The 20,551-nt window shown below is 40.7% G+C and overlaps 1 protein-coding gene across 1 annotated transcript in view; it reads left to right on the top strand.

Moving 5' to 3' along the window:
• gucy1a2 (guanylate cyclase 1, soluble, alpha 2) overlaps nt 1-18,983 on the top strand; it is a 38,822-nt gene extending 19,839 nt beyond the window's left edge. Inside the window, exons 5-9 of the mRNA XM_080460523.1 lie at nt 4,010-4,222; nt 5,634-5,906; nt 8,653-8,796; nt 16,959-17,113; nt 17,905-18,983. Of these exons, the coding sequence (XP_080316649.1) occupies nt 4,010-4,222; nt 5,634-5,906; nt 8,653-8,796; nt 16,959-17,113; nt 17,905-18,124 (1,005 nt within the window). The 3' untranslated portion in view covers nt 18,125-18,983. The remainder of the gene's footprint in view (nt 1-4,009; nt 4,223-5,633; nt 5,907-8,652; nt 8,797-16,958; nt 17,114-17,904) is intronic.
• The last annotated feature ends 1,568 nt before the right edge of the window (nt 18,984-20,551 follow it).

Here is a 20,551-nt window from a genome sequence, read left to right as displayed (position 1 = left end):
ACTTCAATTCTCGACCGGTTCTCAAAGTAATCAGTTTGCAGCATATATGTACAAAATTACCCCCACTACTGAGGACTACTGTTGCAACAACACATCCTCAATAGGGTGAAAACCAATTACCGACTAATTACCAACCAATTACCAACTAATTACAACGTGAAGGTGTGACATTTTGGATGGCGGTGACAATTTATAGAAACTCACATTATTGTAATTAAGTAGTATTTTGGGGGGTATTTGAACCATTTCTCATATGTTTTAGAATATTTTTTCGACCATCTTAAAGTACAATTTAAGTCATGTTATCTACTTCACTATTTCTAAATACATAATTCTGCTATGTATGCATTTTATTGCTTGTAGCTTTAATTAATTAACATAAAAACATATTTGTGTACCATAGTGTAATTTTTATGCAGGGTATAATTTCTTTGACAAATGTGATTTGAAGGTTTCACAGTGGGAAATTAAATGGAATACTGCAATTAAATGTAGTTAAAAAAAAAAGAGTTATACTTTGAATAAGTTTCCAAAAAAGTAGTTTGTGCTTTCACTAAAAGCAGTAATTTTACTTTACAGAAGCAGTGTGTTTCAAGCTTCTAACACTTGATTGGACTTGATTGGACTCGACTGGCGTCTTTTTCTTTTTTCAGAATTGTATGTGCATATACAGTCGACTGTTTGCGTGTTCTCCCTTGTGCCTGCATGAAGTGTCTCGGGTTACATCAGTTTCCTTTCAGAGTCTAAACAAAAAACCCTAAACAGCCCACAGACGTAAATGTGTTTGCTCTGTGACGGACAAAAGACCTGTCCGGGGTGAACGCTGGCTCCGCCCATTGTTAGCTGGGATTGGCTCCAGTGTCCCACGACCCTGAACCGGATAAAGCAGTGTAGAAGATAAACAGATTTTAAGATTGAGGAATTAACTGAGAAAATATTTTGTTCTTTCAGGGTTTTTTTTCCTCCCATTAAACAACACTGTTGAAACAGGTGAAAGAAGAGTGTATTTGTACAAGCAGCATTAGTGTTGCTTGGCATTATTCACTGTGGATTCGGCCTTCCTGATTTTACAGTCTCTATGGAAATGTTCGTCAGTTTGTCTGGCATGTAAGCGCTCCCATTCGACCAGACACAACCTCAGAAAACAGTAGCTCACGCAGACATATGCTCACATTAGCAGCTGTTCTATTTTCTTTTGTCTACCTGCCTAGAGTGCATGTGCAAGTACGTAGGTCTGCTTACCTCGGCTGCTTCTGCAACTCAGATATGACACCCTGAATGCCGAATGCATTATTTGTGCAGCTGTTGCATAAATGAGCATTTGCAGTCATGCAGAATGGCAACGTCTCAATTGTACAGAACGGAGTCTCCTAATTAGCTGTTAACGGGATCACAACAACGGATGGGCGTGTCTTTAATGTCAGACTCTGTGGATTGTCGGCTGCATATGTGCATATATATGTTTGCGTGCATGTTTATATGTATTGCTGAGAAACAGACATTCAGAGGCAGTATGTGCCTCTCCCTGTTGGATGTGTGTGTCGGGAAACACTGTGTGCATTTGTGTGTGTGTGCGTGCGTGTGTGCGTGCGTGCGTGCGTGCGTGTGTGTGTGTGCGTGTGTGTGCGTGTGTGTGTGCGTGTGTGTGTGCGTGTGTGTGTGTGTGTGTGTAGATGTAGACTGTATGTATTATGCAGACCTAGGACAGCCTTGTGCTATAAATAAAACAGGGCTGCAGTGTGCTCACTGGCGGAATAATCTATCTGACACTATGGAGAAAGGGAGAGAGGAAGAAGGAATTGAAGAGACAGAGAGAAAGCATGGAAATACAGAGAGAGAGAGAGAGAGAGAGAGAGAGACAGGCAGGAGTTAAAGACAAGTGAAGGTGCAGTTGGACAGAAATGAGGAAACGGGCACACGGACTGGTGGGATGAGGGAAATTGAAAGTGGCGTATCCACAGGGCCTCTAGCAGAGCTAGTTAGCACCGTGACACAACTAAGAGCCTCGTTCAAAAGGGCAGTAACATCTCCAAACATGTACGAGGAATCTGCTGCCCGTATTGTACACTCGCATTGTGACGCGGCCGTCTGCTCGCTTTATATTCCTCACACACATTTAGTAAATCTTGCACATGCAAGAAAATCACACAGGAACTGATATATGTTAGGGATGCTGTTTGTTTCAATATTATCATTATCATTATTGTTGATTTTATGAGGCTGTAATAAACCTCTCTCTACAGTAAAGTAAGAAATGTATGCATGTATTCTCTCAAAAGGCAGCTCGAGGTTAGTGTAAGGTCAGAAAAGGAAGCGGTACAAACTGTTCTTGTTCCACTTGGACAATGTGGGGGTCTGCGTGACGTCATGATCTCATAATACACTTGTTGTATCTTTAAAACCTCAGAATCACTTCATTAATCCCTCGGGAAATCCTTTAGCAACGCAGCACAAACGATTGGGACTATTTTCAGGGAGATTTGCGTGGTGTAGGACGCAGCTTCACGGAGGTGTGAATCGCCTGCTGACAGCGTGGAGGAGCCGCTTTTCATTGTTTTGATGCCGCGGTCAGTGCCGCTCTCCTCGGCGAGCTGGCGTTTTAAAACAGTGACGTCTGGCTGCAGAACGGCTTTTCTCAGCTTCACGTTGATGTGTTGCTTTGCGGCGTTTTGAGCGTAAATCTGGCAGGTTAATTCACAGGTTGGATCGAAAATTTCCGATCTGAGAATTATGTTGGTATCGGAACCCGATACCAATACTGGATCAGATCGGCCCCATCCCTAATATTTTAGCCTTTTTTTGGAGGGTTTTTATTCTTTATAATTTCAACCTGTCATGAAAATCCAAAATACGCTCGATATATTGAAATATTTCATGAGATCTGATTTATTCTTTTTACTATTGTTCTTCAAATTTGTTTAGATGTCATGACCATAGAAATAACTGATGAAAAACATATTTTTTAGATGCATGTGTATATTTTGCATATCTAGCCTTGTGCCTGTATGCGTTAGCCCCCAGACATGCTCCTGTGTCCACATTATTATAGATAATGAAAGAGAAACTTCAGTTAAAGCTTTGTTGTTTGAGGTCAGGCAGTCTGAGTCCACCCGGGGACAATTTGACAGTGACAGACAGGACTGTCTCTTTACTATCTAGGTCAACAGTTTATCCCAGTGTGTTTCCAGACTCTTCTCACATAGGTCAGCTTACATTGTAGATTAGAGTAACTGTAATCTGTTGATGCTGTATTTATAATCTGTTTTGTTGTGTGTCGTGATGGACGTATGGAGTGTGTGTTGATGCACGCGTGTTTGGCGTATAGATGCTTGCAAGCATCAGTGAACCTACGCTTTTGCAGTTTTTGGATAGGTGTTACTACTGAATGTATGTCTCTTGTAAATACGTATCAGTGTTCGATGAACGATGACCTGGAGATGTTTCTGGATTGTTGAAAAATATTTAGTGTGTCAGACATCAGGAAGTAACAATTGCAATCGCAAGTCTAGATTTACAGTGACTTTCAGACAGAAAAGTAATTTGTAATAACAGTTAGGATTACTAGAGTGGCACCAATAAATCACTTCATATGTTTTATCAATATTGACGTGGGAATAGCAAAAAGTGGCTGTTGACTTACTTAACATGAACTCCAATGTACTGGGAGTCGTCCGATTTGAATATCTAAAAACAACACAGCTTCATCTTTGCAAAGTCTATGGTTCTCAACCTGGGGTCCGGGGCACCAGACGTCATTGGAAGGTCAAAGCTTTGTCTGCACTAAAGTTGTCTAAATGTTTCTACATTGTAGAGTCCCGCCCTTCAAAACAGCCCATATACGTTTCGTTTTGAAGTTTAATGCTTCTGCATGTTGATCAGAGTGGATGTGTCCACCACTTTTTGGCCTCCTGTAATGTTTTTGGCAAATCACAGATTGGAGATGCGACCGCCTCTCAGTCAATATGAAATTTGTGAAATATGTTTTCCATTGGATTGTGTTTCCTTCCAGGTGATGGAGTTGAAAGGTCAGATGCTCTACGTGCCAGAGTCCTGCTCGCTGATGTTTCTGGGCTCCCCGCGTGTTGACAAGCTCGAGGAGCTGATGGGCAGAGGTCTCCATCTGTCAGATATTCCGATCCATGATGCCACCCGGGATGTTATTTTGGTGGGAGAACAGGCCAAAGCTCAGGACGGCCTGAAGAAGAGAATGGACAAACTCAAGGTAAAATCATTGCTTCTTTTACAAACCTTCTAATTACAACCTAAGTTGGGTAACCTCAGCTTATTGGGAACAACTATCATTATGATAAACAGACTCATTATTAAAGTACAATACCAATATAACATAACATACCAATTTCTCCTGTCCTATTTGACAAACGTGAATGCATTTACTTTGAATTTACATAACCCTGAACCCTGCCAGCTCCAGGTACGCCATAATGTACAGTAAATGCATTTGATTGGCACCAAATACAAAGGTGGAAAACTCACTTATAAAAGGGTATTTATAGTTTCTTTGGTTGTAAAATATGAATTCTGGGGAATTGAGCTGCTTTTCACAAGCTTGTTGGTTTGCCCATTGGCAGCCACAGTGGTGGCCTAGGAGTTAGTAGAGCCAGCTTGTGTTTGGGGGTTCACAGGTTTGAATTCCACTGTAGAGGGAGGAGGGAGTGCTGTTTATGTTTCTGAAATAGCCCATGGCCTGTTTTACAAATTTCCTATACTTGTTCCTTGAGTTGCCTACAATTGCAAGTTCCCATACTTTTACGAGCTATTTTCTCCAAAATCCACACAGGGTCGGATGATGGTAATTTTAAGTAAACGTCGACCAGTTTCCAATTGAAATAACCCAAAAATACTGTATTACTGAGATTTATTTCATGGCAAAACGTATCAAAAGCATGCATGTTGAATAAAATCAGGCACACCCAATCATGTTAAAGTTGATGTGCTCTACCGTTATTTGGTAGTGATGGTTACATCTTCCCTTTAGACACCAGCCTTCCTAACCAATAATATTGAGCAAAAATACACAATCTTGAGACTTGAATTTGTGAAAAATCACAAGCAACAGCTCAGTATGATTGCCAGTTTGTTTGTTTAGCGTTTCTCAATGCACATGTAACGTCGCTGAAACATGCGATGTAAATCTATTCGTTAAGCTTATACAGACGAGCTCCATCTCTGTGTTGATTGTATAAATTCATACTGACTGGAAGAATGTGGCTCCTGGGATCTGCTCCTATAATTTGCTCTCAAAGTACCCTTGAGCAAGTCACTGAGTCTTAACCCAATCCGGTGCATCTGCTCATTGCATCACTCCCTCACTGCAACCACTCCCCCAGGCCACTGCTATAAATAGCCGGATCTTAGCCAATTTCCCTGCGTGAATAATGGTATAGCACTGCATCACACAGACTTGGCATTAGTTGGCTTTACTCACAGACACAAATAAGTATGAGCAGATACACAAAATCAAGGGATAAACTGCGCGCAAACACAATTACATGTACAGCAGCGGTTTTAATTTGGTGCAGTACTCCCACGTCGGGGCATTGCTGTCATCAGCGCCTTCATTAAAGCAACGCATGCAGAACAAAACTCCTTAATCTCCCTCTGTCTTCTCCCAGGCCACATTAGAGCGGACTCATCAGGCTCTGGAGGAGGAGAAGAGGAGAACCGTGGATCTTCTCTATTCCATATTTCCGGGTGACGTGGCCCAGAAACTTTGGCAGGGTCAGCACGTGCCCGCTCGTAAATTCGATGATGTCACCATGCTGTTCTCGGACATCGTGGGTTTCACCGCCGTGTGTGCTCAGTGCACGCCCATGCAGGTTATCTCCATGCTGAATGAACTCTACACGCGCTTCGACTATCAGTGCGGCATCCTGGATGTTTATAAGGTCAGTAAATGGTCATATTCATGAATTGTAATTCAGAGATGTTCAAACTCTTCGGCTTATGAAAAACATAACGTCCATGCCACGCATGCTCGCAGTAATTTTTGTTTGAAACTCCTGATGTGTTTTTCACATTAAAAGGTATTATTGTTTACAGCTGATCTGTAAATACTAAGGAAGATAGCTCTTCTCGTGCTATTCCCATGCTTTTGATTTGAATTATCTGGTAAGTCTTACATATAATCTGCAACTGTCATAACTGTTACACTGAAGCCTATTTTAAAATTTTACTTAATCTCTCTCTGTCTACCATCCATCTTTGGACTTCTCACAAATAAAGAGGGGGGATAAAATCATCATGGAAAAAGAAAGCACCTTGATACTCAGATTTTTCCTGCTGGTGCACTTCTTAAATCTCTCTGGGATGTACCCAGACCAGATGCTGGTTCAAAATTTTCCAATCTAACAACATAAAAATGGACACACATAAAAAAAAAAATTGAAATAGGGAAAAATACAATTCATAGAGAAAGAGCTATTATTAGTAAAAGAGAAGCAGAAGGCCTCTTTACTGGTTAATGCCTTTATCTATTTGTTCACTGCTTTCATTGGCGTCATTCTTGGAATTTAGCCGGCCAAAACTTTCTGGGGCGTCTCCCTGCATATGTGTGCTGGATACGTGTGTGTGTGTTTGTGTGTGCGTGCATGTGTGTGTGTGTGTGTGTGTGTGTGTACTTTCTCTGGAGGTGTACATGTGTTGTGGAAAAAGTAACTGATTAATGGCCAGTCTGTGAGAGCTTAACGCAGATGTGTCAATATTGTCCATCTGACAGAGCGTATCTTTGGGCCTAGTTACAGTCTCGTCTGCCATCCCTCTCGCTCGTGTTAAAAGATCAGTTATCTCCCCCACCCCCCCTTTTTTTCTAACATTGCTTCTCTCTATCATTTCCACTGCCATCATCTTTCCTCTCCACCCCATTACCTTTGTCAGTGTGACAACACCATATACTCGCCCATTGCCCATAAAAAAAAGGGGCTTTTCCTGTGTTATCACACAGAAATGACACACTTCACATAGCTGGAGCTATGGAGGAGGAGATATATAGAGATTGTCTGTATGAAAGAGGGCCTTCGTGTCGAGTCGAGGAAGATTTTGTGTCTATGAGGAATAGGAGGATGAACAGGGGATTGAATCACCTATATGTCGGCATTGTCATGGTTACTGCTGGAATGATTTAGCCAGTGGCAGCAGGCTGTAGTGAGAGAGAGCAGTTTGTCTCCCGAGTCTTGCCTCTTTTTCCTCCCTTTTTATACTAACTGTGTCAGCTGCCATGACACCTCGCTCGCTCCTTCATCTGGAGCTGTGATGTGAAAGAGGCAACCCAGTTGCTGTATTTACACGTGCTAATTCTCAAAAAAAAAAAAGACTTGCTACTACTGCTCACTAAAAAGCATTAAATATTTTGTTTTTAATGACATGAATCTTTGTTTTATCTGCGTATGCAGCTGTTGTAACAGTATGAAACTGTGCTTCTTTTTTTTGCCCTGCACTGTCATTACAATCAGAACACTTGAGAATCAATCCTGTCATAGTGTTACAGCCAATCAATGAGAATCAAAAGATTCTAATTAAAAATGAATAAAACAGAGCAGAAGTTAACGGAAACTGTGCAGCATTGCACTATGCAGACAAACATTTCTAATTCTGATGAACTAATGCATTTGATTAGACCTTTTGCAAAGAAATTTTGTTTAACTAATCTTACAGGGCAGCATGATGTGCCACACATTTACTATCAGCGCAAAATCAGCTTTTGACATGTGCATATTTCAAAAGATTGGTGAAATGAAAAGAATTGTACTTTCTTAAACTGTGCATTCATACTTTGCATCATTTTGTTTATTTTTGCATTCTCCCTGGTAACAGGCCATAAGTTAGAATTGAAAATGCCAAGCCCTCAAAGGGAAACAAAACAAGGAAGTCATCGAACTGCTTCGACACTGGAAGTGCAGATGCACATGTGATCCCAAAAATAGAAATAAATAGACTATGAGCAAACGACTTCTTCAGAATTGATGCGACACCATTGGTTGTGTATATCACATTAATGCTCTGCGCTACTAATCATTGCAATAAACATGCATGTGTGTCATAAAGGCAAAATAAGATTATTATGCAACATCTAAAGCAAAAATGGCACGTATTGTCATAGATTCAGAAATTCCTATTCAAGCTATGCATCCCACAACTATCCTTAACTGGAATTGTTTGTTTGGAGGAGATAACAGAAAACGGTGAAATCGCCAGGTATGGTTACATGCTAAAATGGTAAATGAATTTTACTTATAAGGTGCATCATACGGTTCAATAATTACAATCAGTCTTCATGATAAGGACAGGACAAGATGGGGGGACTGAACCCCGACATGAAACCAGCACCTCGTGGAGCTTTGGGTTGTATGTCTGTAAAAATGTTGAGGATTTGTTCATGCATGCGTTTTGTTGCGTCTGGGTCAGAAGCATTGCTCCGCACCGATCCTCTCACCACCTCTTACGTTGAGGGATGTCAGTCTAAAGAGAGAGAAACAGACACATGCTGTAGTTCTTGGAGTGCATGAGTAATGAGAGAGTGCTTTTACGAGTCAGAAACTACTTAGTTTTGAATAATGAGTATATACTCAGAGCAACACTTCAGTTTAAAGTGGCCTCATTTCAAGTCCTGCCCCTCTTCTTTCATTCTTTGCACAGATCGAGACAATAGGCGACGCCTACTGTGTGGCAGGAGGGCTTCATAAGAAGGTGGACAGTCACGCAAAGCCAATTGCACACATGGCTCTGAAGATGATGGAACTTTCTGAGGAAGTGCTGACGCCCGACGGGAAACCTATAAAGGTGAGCTGATGCTCGCTTTTGTTTTGCTGTGCGTGTGTGTGTGAGGGTTCTATGTAGAAAAACCTTACCAATTGCTAAACTCTTTAATGTTTTTGTGCGGGCCAGTACATGCGCATTTTCTGCAGTGGACACCTTCTATTTAAACACTCACATGGGGAAGTTTGCATGGTGAAAAAAATTGAGGAAATAACATAAAACTGGGATTCAGAAGTGATGAGTAGATGTGCTACCCATAGTAATGCAGCAGTAACAGCTTGGTTGGAAGTGTGGCATCTACCCACCAACAGGCTACCAGTCTGGGTCACTTAGCAAGCCTCGGGCTGCTGCCTGGAAGCCCATTACTCCTTATGGATGGGTTAACTGCAGCACGTACATGTGACCGACAAAGCATTCCATCGTCTATCAATACTATGCAGGCCATAAAAATATACACGCTGATGACTGCAAAGAACATGCCAGAATTGTAATTGCATATTGGTGATTGTCCGAACCTTTTACTTCTCCAGTAAGAGACCAAACTGTATGTGGCCCATGAACTGTAAGGACTTTGACACCCCTGCATGAAGGTGTGGGAGTGTGTTTGTGTGTGTATGATTACTTGTTGCATAGTTGTGTTTATTCATAGTCCAGCCAGTTTATAACTGAAGCTTTGCATTGCTGCCATTTATGTTCCCAACAGAGAATGGGATCAATTATTCATCTGATTAATTCCCATCGCTCAGCTATTTTAAAATGTTTAGCACTCTAAAATAAAACGTGTGCTACACAATATCAGCCTTTAGAGCATTTCTTTATTGAGCGTGTGGCTTTATAACTTATTGATAGTGTTAAGGCTTCTGTACATTTGTGCTAGATTACTTTTTTGTTTCTAGAATGTTTGTGGGTTAATTTGTTGTAACTAATTCATGTATCCTGTCTTTCAATAGACGCACTGTTTTTAGCAATGTAGACGACAGCATTTATACTGAAATCAGTCTCATACATGCATGTGTTGTTCTAGATCATCAAGTAGTCCAACTTTAAAACTGGCTGTCATGATTTGTGTGTTTTCTTGTTACACATTGTCCACTAACAGTGATTGATCGCGTTGTTTATTTGTTGGTTTTGTGCCACTAACACCGCGATTTTCCTAAATGAGGTGCGATCAATCAATCAGTCAACCGTCGAGCTCAGTTACACATTCTAACACACGTTTTGATATCAGTGGTTCATTCATACGCGACAGTTCAAACAGCGATCATGCTCAATAAATGCAATGCTTTTATCTGTTAGGTTCACACGCAACTTGGTGTGCTAAGGATAAACATTTCTAGATACTTCAAATGAAAAATGAACTTGGTCTGCAAAATGCAGGAGACTGGCGCCTGTGTGACTTGAAACAATGTGCAGTTCACAGAATCAAACAAGGACAAAGTGTCATAAACCAAATGCTCATTTACAAGACGAGGGGAAAGTCTGGGACGAAACGCCCCGTCGAAGCTGAGTAGACTGAGACGAGCAGGTCACAAACAAACACACAGCAAACTACATAAACACACACACAGAGAGGAGGGGAGCGAGACAAGACGCAGGTGTGCACAATCAGGAAGAGACCAGCTGGTAATCAGCAGAGACACAAGAGGAAAGAGAAGACTTATCAGTAAACAATGCACGATCCAGCCACAACAACAAACAAGAGCCTGAACCTGACAGACAAGATTAAAACCCAACAAGACTCGACACGACTGGACCAGGCTCCAGGAGTTTAACAATACAATGGCAGGACATGGCAAACTCAAGACAGATGGCTGTGGTTCAGAAGGTAGGGCAGGTTGTTTTCTAATCGCAGGTTAAAGGTTTGATCCCCATCTCGCCCCGTGGAGGTGTTGGAATGTTTGTGGGCAAGACGCTGAACCACAAGTCTCTCTCTCTCTCCAGTGTAATGTTGATGAAGTGAGCTTTACTGTATAAATGTAGAGCCGTTTGCCATCATCATAAACATGGCCGACAGACCCAATACATGTACACATTGTAAATTAAGCCAAATGAGAGACACGTGACCGTTCAAACCCTGGCTGGGTAACCAGTGTTAGATGGGTTTATCTGGCAAACTTTTTAGCAACAGACTTTTTTCCTGCAGTACACTTCTGTTCCACTGATTCATTTCTCGTTCCCGGAAAAAGGCCTTTTTGGAAAATTCTGAAATTTACTTGGGCGTGTCTCTCAATAGGATGGTTGCAGGTTCCATTCCCTATCTGTCCACCTGTCAAAGTGTCCTTGAGCAAGACACTGAACTCCAAATTGCTCCCAATGGATGGACTGAGCGACTTGCATGGCAGCCGCCTCCACTGGTGTGTGAATGTGATTAACAATGTAAAGTGTATTTGGGACTGGTCAAGATGTGGATAAAAGTGATATAGAAGTGAAAGCAGTAAATTATTTTATATTTTTGGGAACAATGGGACTACCCTGTGTGTGTGTGTGTGTGTGTGTGTGTGTGTGTGTGTGTGTGTGTGTGTGTGTGTGTGTGTGTGTGTGTGTGTGTGTGTGTGTGTGTGTGTGTGTGTGTGTGTGTGTGTGTGTGTGTGTGTGTGTGTGTGTGTGTGTGTGTGTGTGTGTGTGTGTGTTCACAGTGGAAGATGATTATAAGCACCAGTGTGCCATGTGGATATGTGTGTGGGGTATTTCTTTCTATTTTTGTAACCTATGCGTCAGAATGTGTCTGTGTTTGTCAGAGCTCGATTGTCAAAGCTTTGTTCGTCTCACCTCTTTCTTCTCTCCACTTTATCATCTTCCTTTCCTGATTCTGTCCTCTTTTTGTCTAACCTTTTTTTTTTTTTTTTTTTTTCAAACTTGTGTATTTGCATGACACAGGATAAGATGTTGCACCTCTATTTTTGGCATATTCCCCTCACTCAATCTCCAGGGTGCAGCTTCACTGAAATGGGGGCAGAGAAACATGTTTTCTTAATCGTTATCCCCCTTTTTTTGTCATATCAGGGTGTGATTTGCCACTTTGACTGAATGTGGGGGTCTAACCACATCTGGTTGATCATCCCCTCTTTTATCCCCCCCGCGGGAGGGATAAAAGTTGTCTGCCTCTTACTGTTCTGCTGTGGTTAAAGCTACTTTACCCGCAGATCAGACAAAACACGTATTGTATAAATTGATGCAAACTTCCTGAGGAACTTCACATTAAAATAGTTTGTTCTTTGAACCGAATGTCCTAAATTTTGTTTTTTATGTTGTTGACCCAAATAAAGATTTTTTTGCCCAGGTCAGCTTTTAATGATTTTGGCCAACTTCGGTTAAATAGCCTCCATCTTTAGCTGGACAAATGATGTTTTGTCTCATATTATGGCTGCTGTCAAGACTGGATTTTAAACCACTTTATTTATATTGAATCACGCAACCATGTTATTCTGGAAATAAAAGTTTGATGTGTTCATTTTGATGCAAACAGTAAAAACTTAGACGTCTGTGTGTCATCAAATTGTTCACCCTCTTTTGAATACTGATTGTATTATTGGATTCCTCTTACATTCCACTCGTACTACTTATATGTAATGTCGCTGTGTTGTATTCTGACCTTAAACATAAGTGTAACGTTGCTTTTTTTTTTTTTTTTACTCATTGGTTAATTTAACATGTTAGTAATGTGACATTTAAAGTAGTTCTATTGCTAGAGGAAAAAGCTGTGAAAACACACTTTCAGTACTAAATAAGTAATGACAGAGCTGTCCCCCTTTTTCACCACGTTAGCGGGAGTTGTTGTGAACACTGACCCGCCTCCCAAAGGTTATCCTGTGCTGTTGCTCAAATTCGTCGTCGACTCGGAACCGCATGTTTTGTGCTCCTGGAGGTGTGGTTAAGATGACAGAATGACATCTGAATGATGCATGAATCCCAAGAGGAAAGCTGTTCGGCGGGGAAAAGATGAGTGGATTAAGCACGGGGAAGAATGAAAGACTCACAAGAGAGGCATCGGCTTTTAATTCAAATCGGTTGGATAAAAAAAAAGTAGACGGGCTATGATTTATTTATGTCTCTCCTTGGTTTGGTCCCTGTGAAGGTCACTGCCAGGATGTCTTAGCCTTACAGACAAGGCTGCGCACAAAAATAGGATCATGCCTCTCACAGTGAGTTAAGACTCTGCAAGTATGTAATTTTTGTGCTGCCTTTTGTTTTGCTCTTTCCAATTGACATGGATGATGCACAGTGAAAAAGAACTCCAACCAATTATTAACCTTTGACAGCGACATTTGTATCATGTGTAAAATAGTTCTATGATATTTTATAGTTCCTCAAGTTATGCCACTTGAGGAACTATATTGACTTTTTCAAAAACAAAGCTACATGTTCAAGACTTCCTCCATTTTCTATCTATTATATTATACCTACAGTTCTTTGGATTGATCAAAACATTAACTCACTTTTTCTGCAGATCTTTTCTGCAATCTGATCGGTCAGCCAGTGTACTCCTCCAGTCACTATCAATTAAAAGCGTTAAATAGATCTTTGATAAAACTTCAACCTGAAAGTAATTTGAACGGGTGTCCGACTACAAAGAGTTTATTTTACAGTATTCCATCAAATAAAATGTAGCCGTACAGAACTTGTACCTAAGCTAAAGTTTCACTACTTCAGTTTACAAATGTTAAAATATTTTTTGCTTTATTTTTAGCTTTTTGTATTGGAAAAGAGTAAAATTGCCACATGCCAATAGTTGCAGACCCTTTGATTTGACTCTTTTTAATAATATTTTTGTCTGTGTTTTATTGTAAAAGAACTGAATAAATACCACATGTTAAAGAGAACTAATGTATCTGAACTGTAATAGAATGCTGGCTTACTGGAGGTTCCTCGGGTTTCTAGATGTAGAATGGGAGGCAGAGCTTTCAGCTATCAGGCTTCTCTCATGTGGAACCAGTTTCAGTTAAGGAGGCTGACACAGTCTATTTTTAACCAGGCGTAAGACTTTTCTAGTTAATAAAGCTTACATTTAGGGCAGGTTCAGGACACCCTGAACTATTATCTAGTGAAGCTGCTATAGGTTTAGACTGCTGGGAGACCTGACTGTGTTTGGCGCTTTAGAAAATAAAATTAATAAGGATTGAATTGAGAAGTGTGTGTGTGTGTGTGTGTGTGTGTGTGTGTGTGTGTGTGTGTGTGTGTGTGTGTGTGTGTGTGTGTGTGTGTGTGTGTGTGTGTGTGTGTGTGTGTGTGTGTGTGTGTGTGTGTGTGTGTGTGTGTGTGTGTGTGTGTGTGTGTGTGTGTGTGTGTGTGTGTGTGTGTGTGTGTGTGTGTGTGTGTGTGTGTGTGTGTGTGTGTGTGTGTGTGTGTGTGTGTGTGTGTGTGTGTGTGTGTGTGTGTGTGTGTGTGTGTGTGTGTGTGTGTGTGTGGACAGAGAGCTGCTGACTAACAGACAGGACCCTGTTCTGCATGTCGCTGTGCTCCTCACATTGTTCATTTGTCTCAAAATAGAAAGGCCTTGCCAAGCATTTTTTGGCCCGCACTCTTGCTCTTGCTCTCGCTCTATCTCGCTCTCTCTCCTAGTCTCAAATTGCTCCGTTAATTTCTGCCTTACTTCCCTAGATGTATTGTTTTTATTTTTTTTGTGAATTTGTCATTCTCTCGTCTCTTTTTCGTCTCTTCCACAAACGCTGGCGTAAAGAGGAGTTATCCAGAGATTCAACACTTCACCGCTCACTGAGTGCACTCATCTGCAGCCAGTGTTGCACTGTTATGCAAACCAGCATGAGAGCTGTGAGAAAGAATTGACTGATAATGGTTCATGAGAGAGAGAATTGCACCGAATGAACTTGGAGACACAACGAAATATATAGAGGAGACTGAGATGTCTAGAAAGAAACATACAGAAACAAAGTTTTGGAAAGTTGTGTTCGTCTGAGTAGCTTCTTCAACATTAATCCTGTAGTGTTATCTTTTTTTTTTGGGGGGGGGTGTACTCGTGTAGGTGTTGGAGTACATGAGCAGGTGTGGGGGATGGAGTGCTCACTGAATACGAATTGCAGCTAACCTTCAGTGGTATTCTCATCACTGAAGGTTCGCTGTACACATGCAGTAAACAGAGCTAATAGGATAGGAAGTGCATGTACAGCATGTAGTGGTTAGCATTCTCTGATTTACAGAGGTATTTCTGATTCTTCATCGAGAAGCTGCATCTTCATCCAACATGTTAGGCCAGCATCACTGGTTTGTGTGATGGGGTGAGTTTAACAGTACCTCACTGATCTGCGATTTTGTAGACGCATCATTTATTCTTTTAACAGAGAAAATTCCTCATTGTATTTACAGTGCAACCCATTATACAAAAAATTCTATTATTTCAATATATGACTTTTCAATCACACATTTTTCTCAAAGTAGTTTTACACAGTAGGACCCACGGCCACCACCATCCGAAGCATCCGTCCTCTGGTTTCTTCCGAAAAAGCACACTGGCTGTACCTTATAAACTGGTGAGTGAGTGTTAAAGAAAGAGCATCCGCTCCGTAACAAACTCCCTCCTCTCTCTGGCTCAGTCCATCTTCATCTCTCTTTTTCAGCTTGGCCAGAGGCTCGAATGTGATTGGTCGCCGGAGCCTCTGCGCCATTTGGTCTTTGGCTCACTGAAGGCCATGTGCTCGGGATGCTGCTGACTCATAGCAAAAAGGAGGGGAAGAGCATTTGAGTGTTACTGTGTCTGTATTTTGAGACTCAGAAATAAAGAGGAGAGTGGGCGCTGGATGTAGAAATATTTGTCCGCCTGTGTTTGTGTTTGCATTTGTATGTGCATATTTGTGCGTTGTGTACGTCTATTGTAGAGACGGAGAAGTTCCGGGTCATCCATACACAGTTTAGCTATGAAAATAGGTCGCTTTGGTGCACCTAGCAGCCCTTTCTCCCTCAATTTCTATCTCTTCTGCCGCTTTGTCAAAGTTTCCATCTAATTTTAGATTTGTTTTGCCTGCCTCCCAAGCTCTCTCTTTCTCTCTGCACACTCTTATCTTTCTACTCTTCTTGCCTGTTGTTGCCATGACAACCTTCCAGTGTGCTGGAATGCACACAGTAGCAGTGGTTACCATGGCGATGGGATGCTCAAATCTACTTACTGTGTTTGCGTGTGTGAGCGTCACTGTCTTTTAGGGCCTAGGAACTTGGTACGCATTACTTTTGTAATGTCCAACCTACATCCAAGAGTCAAAATGCAGGACCCCCACACCAGTTTACATAAATCTGCAAGTCAATATCGAGGTTTAGGGCTCTGATTCGAAATGTGTGAAAGGGTGTGAGCATGAACTCCCTGGTTAGAGCATATAGACTCATACATTATGAACATAGCACTGGATTGCAGCTGTGTCGTGAACATGAGATGGGATCAATTATTCTTTGGATTCATCCCCATCACACTGAAGGTTACTTAGGAAAAAAATCCCTCTGTTGGTGCCAAGATATCTGACTAGATCTTAAGAACTGTGCTGACATGCAATGGTACTATTTCCTTTATTGGAAACGATACTATTTCTTGCTAAAAGGAAAAAAAAAAAAAGTATTTATACGACACATGAATAATTGCCTTCAGTTCAGCTGGATTATTTAATTTATGAATATTCAATGCAGTTATATTTCACTTTGTCATTTTAAAAGCCAAGATGGCCTCATTCCAGGCACAAACGATACAAATCTGCTCGAACAGCTGACAGGCCTCAGATGCAAACAAGAACATAGCTTTTAAATGTACTTTTTCATTTTATTTAATTATTTTTTTATTATTCCAGCATTCAATTCAAGTTATTTAAATCACTTGCTCACTCCCAGGGTTGAGATTGACATTTTATGTAATAATGTGCTACTTTAGGCAGTAACACACACAATTGAAGTGTGTGTGAGCCCAAGTAGAGAGCTGCTGTCTCTGTGTCAACTGTTAGCTTTAACGTTAGCCCCCAATAGCCTGTATCCACAGAATGCATGACGTATCTGTGGCTCGAACACAGAAATTACATCATCATTTCAATTCCAAAAAAACTGATGTAACTTAATGAATGACTCAGTCGTCAGACTGACCCACACAGCGCTGACAGATGAGAGTACTGCTTCCAGGACCGTAACGGAGTATAATGTTCTATAATCCCGCTCAAATACGTTTCTTGTGTAACCTTCTTCCTCCTTCTGCCTCTCAGCTCCGGATAGGCATCCACACAGGTTCAGTGCTGGCTGGGGTTGTCGGGGTCAAGATGCCACGTTACTGCCTGTTCGGGAACAATGTGACTCTGGCCAGCAAGTTTGAATCGGGGAGCCATCCGAGGTGCATCAACGTCAGTCCCACGACTTATCAGTAAGTAACTGTGTGCAGCTAACACACGTTTTTTTGTTTTTTTTCATTGTGGGTGGGAGTCCGAGTACAGAGATCAAAGTATTTAGATTATTTCCTGAAGTAGACAAAGAGACACTACGTAAATCAAGCAGGACAATATTGGCATTCAGCCATTATTGATGTAACTTGATCACTCTTAAATTTCAGTGTGGATTAAACTGCTACCGTCAGTGGTTTGGATCCCATTGCAACCCAGAACTGTTAAAGGAAGTAGGCAGTTTGTCGAAAGTACAAACACCTGAAAATTCAGCTTCCATAGAGTAAAAAGCATGAATAATTTATCCGACTTCTACAAAGATATGTGCATCTATAAAAGTATGTCTATATAAAACCCAAAATGTCTACAAAGAGGAAGAAAGAGGTTTCAGTTTAAGACTTGAGGAGGTAAATAGACCCAAAGCAGTTTATTGGGTTTTCACTTATACAGCATACAGTAATAACAGGTTTATATTACATTACTTTCAAAAGTGGTTCTTTAAAGGCCCTCATATCCTAAGAAATATTCAATGGTATTTTGTGTTTCTCTTGAAAACGGTGACCTCTGGACGGGCCAGTGCTCGTTGGTCAATGATTAGTTAGCTAGTTATTTGATATAAATTTGTCAAATCTCAAACTGAAGACCAAACTAACCTGACGATGGAAGCGATTGTATATTTTGTGATGCAGTTTTACCTAAGTACCTCCCGTAACTGAGTTTCTCTCACTACTTACTGATTTATTTTTAAATTTAAAATTTTTCCCCCCACCAACAGGTTGTTGAAAGACGACCGCTCCTTTTCATTCGTCCCCCGCTCGCGGCTGGAGCTTCCAGAGAATTTTCCCAAAGAGATCCCCGGGACTTGTTACTTCTTGGAGGCAGGGACGTCCCACAGCCACGCCTCCTTGACCAGCTCTCGCTCCGCTCCTCCGGCCTCTATGAGGAAAGTCTCCTACAGCATCGGGACCATGTTTCTAAGAGAAACAAGTTTGTAGATGCCCGTACGCAGACCAGCTAGAACAGATAGTCAGTGTGTGAGTGACTGGAGCCCGTGGAACATGCAGAAAACCAATTATACACATCTCTGGATATGCAAATGTGTTGTGTAATAACCTGGATTCAGACGTGAGGGATCTTCTTTGTGAATGAAACTTTAAAAGACGCTTTCATCATCCTGTAGGTGAAAAAGAACAACATGGCCTCATCTCCCCGGAGCAAAGGAGATATGGTTCAAAAGACTGAAAAGAAGCGGCAACTGTGCTCATCTCACACGAATCCTTCCCCAAGGTTCTCTACTGATGGACTCAATTAGCAGAGAACCCTTGATTTAACAAAAAAAAAAAAGAAGAAGAAGAAAAAACTTTACGATCTTGCTGGAGTTCTCAGCTTCATCCCTGGTATCTTGCTCTCTCCAGTGGCCCTCGCTCCAACGTCCAGATCTGCGACAAGGAAAAGCAAGGCTTTAAGAGAACCCGGAGAGGGACCATGCATACAACCAGTGTTGCACTCAATAGCAATGGAACTGTGCAAATAGAACAAATCCACTTTTCATCCATTAGGTGGGTCCAGAGAAATTAAGTCGAGTTGTTTATTTCTTTTTTCTTTTCTTTTCATTTGTTGGGAGAAAGTTGGCAACATTTACAGCAATGATTCGCCGTGCGCCATGGCCTCTTGTACAAGCAAGACCACAAATGAACAATACGGCTCTCCTTCCTTCATCACGTCATGCTTTAAACATACACATGTAACATCCGCTGCTTGTTACATTTGAACCCGTCAACCCAGGAACAGTTGGTAGTTCTACAGAGAGGGGCAAATAAGAGCGTTTGTTTGGAAGAGTGGTCATTAAAGGACAAAAAAATAAAAAGGAAGAAGAAGAAGAAAAACATGCCAACCCTAAACTGATTTTAGAGCTTTGTCTGCTTCTAAACCAACCACAATCCAGCATCACAGGTAATGTCGTCTAGGACTGAAAATTATTCCTCGCTCAGTGCCTTTTCACCGCTCCAAACAGAACGAATACACATAAAATCAATTGTAATATTTTGGAAAAAAGAAACCAATTGGAACGATTCATTTATCTTCTACTTCCACTTGTGTTATGACATCTTTGTGACTGAACCACGTGCCAAAAGGTTACAAGCCACGTTTGAAGCTGTGATATTGGAAGTCACGGCAGGCGCCTTATTTCCCCCAATGTCAGACACTCGTGTGTCTTTTTTTGAGACCGTTCTAAAGGCTGGAAGGACAAATCAAGCGCATTAAAACAGTTAAAATTTCTCTTTAAATGAATTTTTGTCCAGATTCAATAATGCACACACAGCAAAGTACTGCTATTACAGGAGCATCTTTAAAGAATTAAAAAATAGAAGAAAGGGGCAAAGTTAATTTTATCCAACAGTTTAACAGCATTTAACAGCAAATTACAGTTGTTTTTTTTTTGTTTTTTTTAAACTAAAGGCTTTAATTATCACAATTAAAATAGAAGAAATGCTTGAAACTTTCTTTTAGATTATATGCGAATAACTGATTATTACTTTTCCATGATGTTTCAGTATTTTTGAAATGCACCTGTATAAGTAAAATATTAACTTGTACACATATTCACAATATTCATATTTTACACCTTTCACATTCGTGTATGTAATCCTTTTTTTTGATTGAGATGGATTCTTTTTTTTTTTTTTTTTTCTTGTACCAATGAAACATAAACGTAGGTTCTGTCCCCATGCAATTTTAAAAACAAGTAAAGATACACATACTGGCCAATAAAGATCCAGAGATGTTTTTTTTATGGTTTCTTGTCTTACAAAGCAGCTGGACTTGCTTAAAGTTAAGTCCACTCGACTTTTTAAGACAAGACGCAAGGACATCATGACTCTGATGGTTGAGATTCTCCACAAACGTAATGGTGAAGAGATTTTGTCAAAGAAAATGTGTCCCTGTGAGAGGTTGACGTTGGGTAGTCTTTCAGGAATTGAACACATGACATTACATTTTAGCTGTATCCAACATCAAGTTTATATTAAAGTTAGAATAGCTGGCTGCGGAAAAAAAAAAAAAAAGTTGTATTAAAAGTAAATTACTTTACACTTTCATTTTAATAGAAGTGTCTTATTAAGATCTAAAGTAAGCAGAGATTTTAAAGATCACTTCCCAATTTTTAATGTGTTACTGCTGGCCAGGTATTGTTTTGAAAAGATATTGGTTGTTTGAATTGGAATAAGTGGTGCCGTCTGTGTGTGATTACCTTCTTGGTGTTTGAAAAAAAACAACTAAAAAAGTACTTTCTTCTGTGGTGGGGCAACAACAGTTACTGACAAAACTGTTCATAGCTGACTGTAAAAAAAATCTAAATACTGTATCAGTGGTGGGAAGGTCCTGCACAATTCACTGAATACAAAGACATGTTGCCAAATGAT

The sequence above is a fragment of the Lipophrys pholis genome (genome assembly GCF_963383615.2).
Source record: "Lipophrys pholis genome assembly, chromosome: 3".
NCBI classification, from domain to species: domain Eukaryota; kingdom Metazoa; phylum Chordata; class Actinopteri; order Blenniiformes; family Blenniidae; genus Lipophrys; species Lipophrys pholis.
Note: the sequence above shows the minus strand (reverse complement) of the source record. Positions and strands in the feature narration are given on the sequence as shown.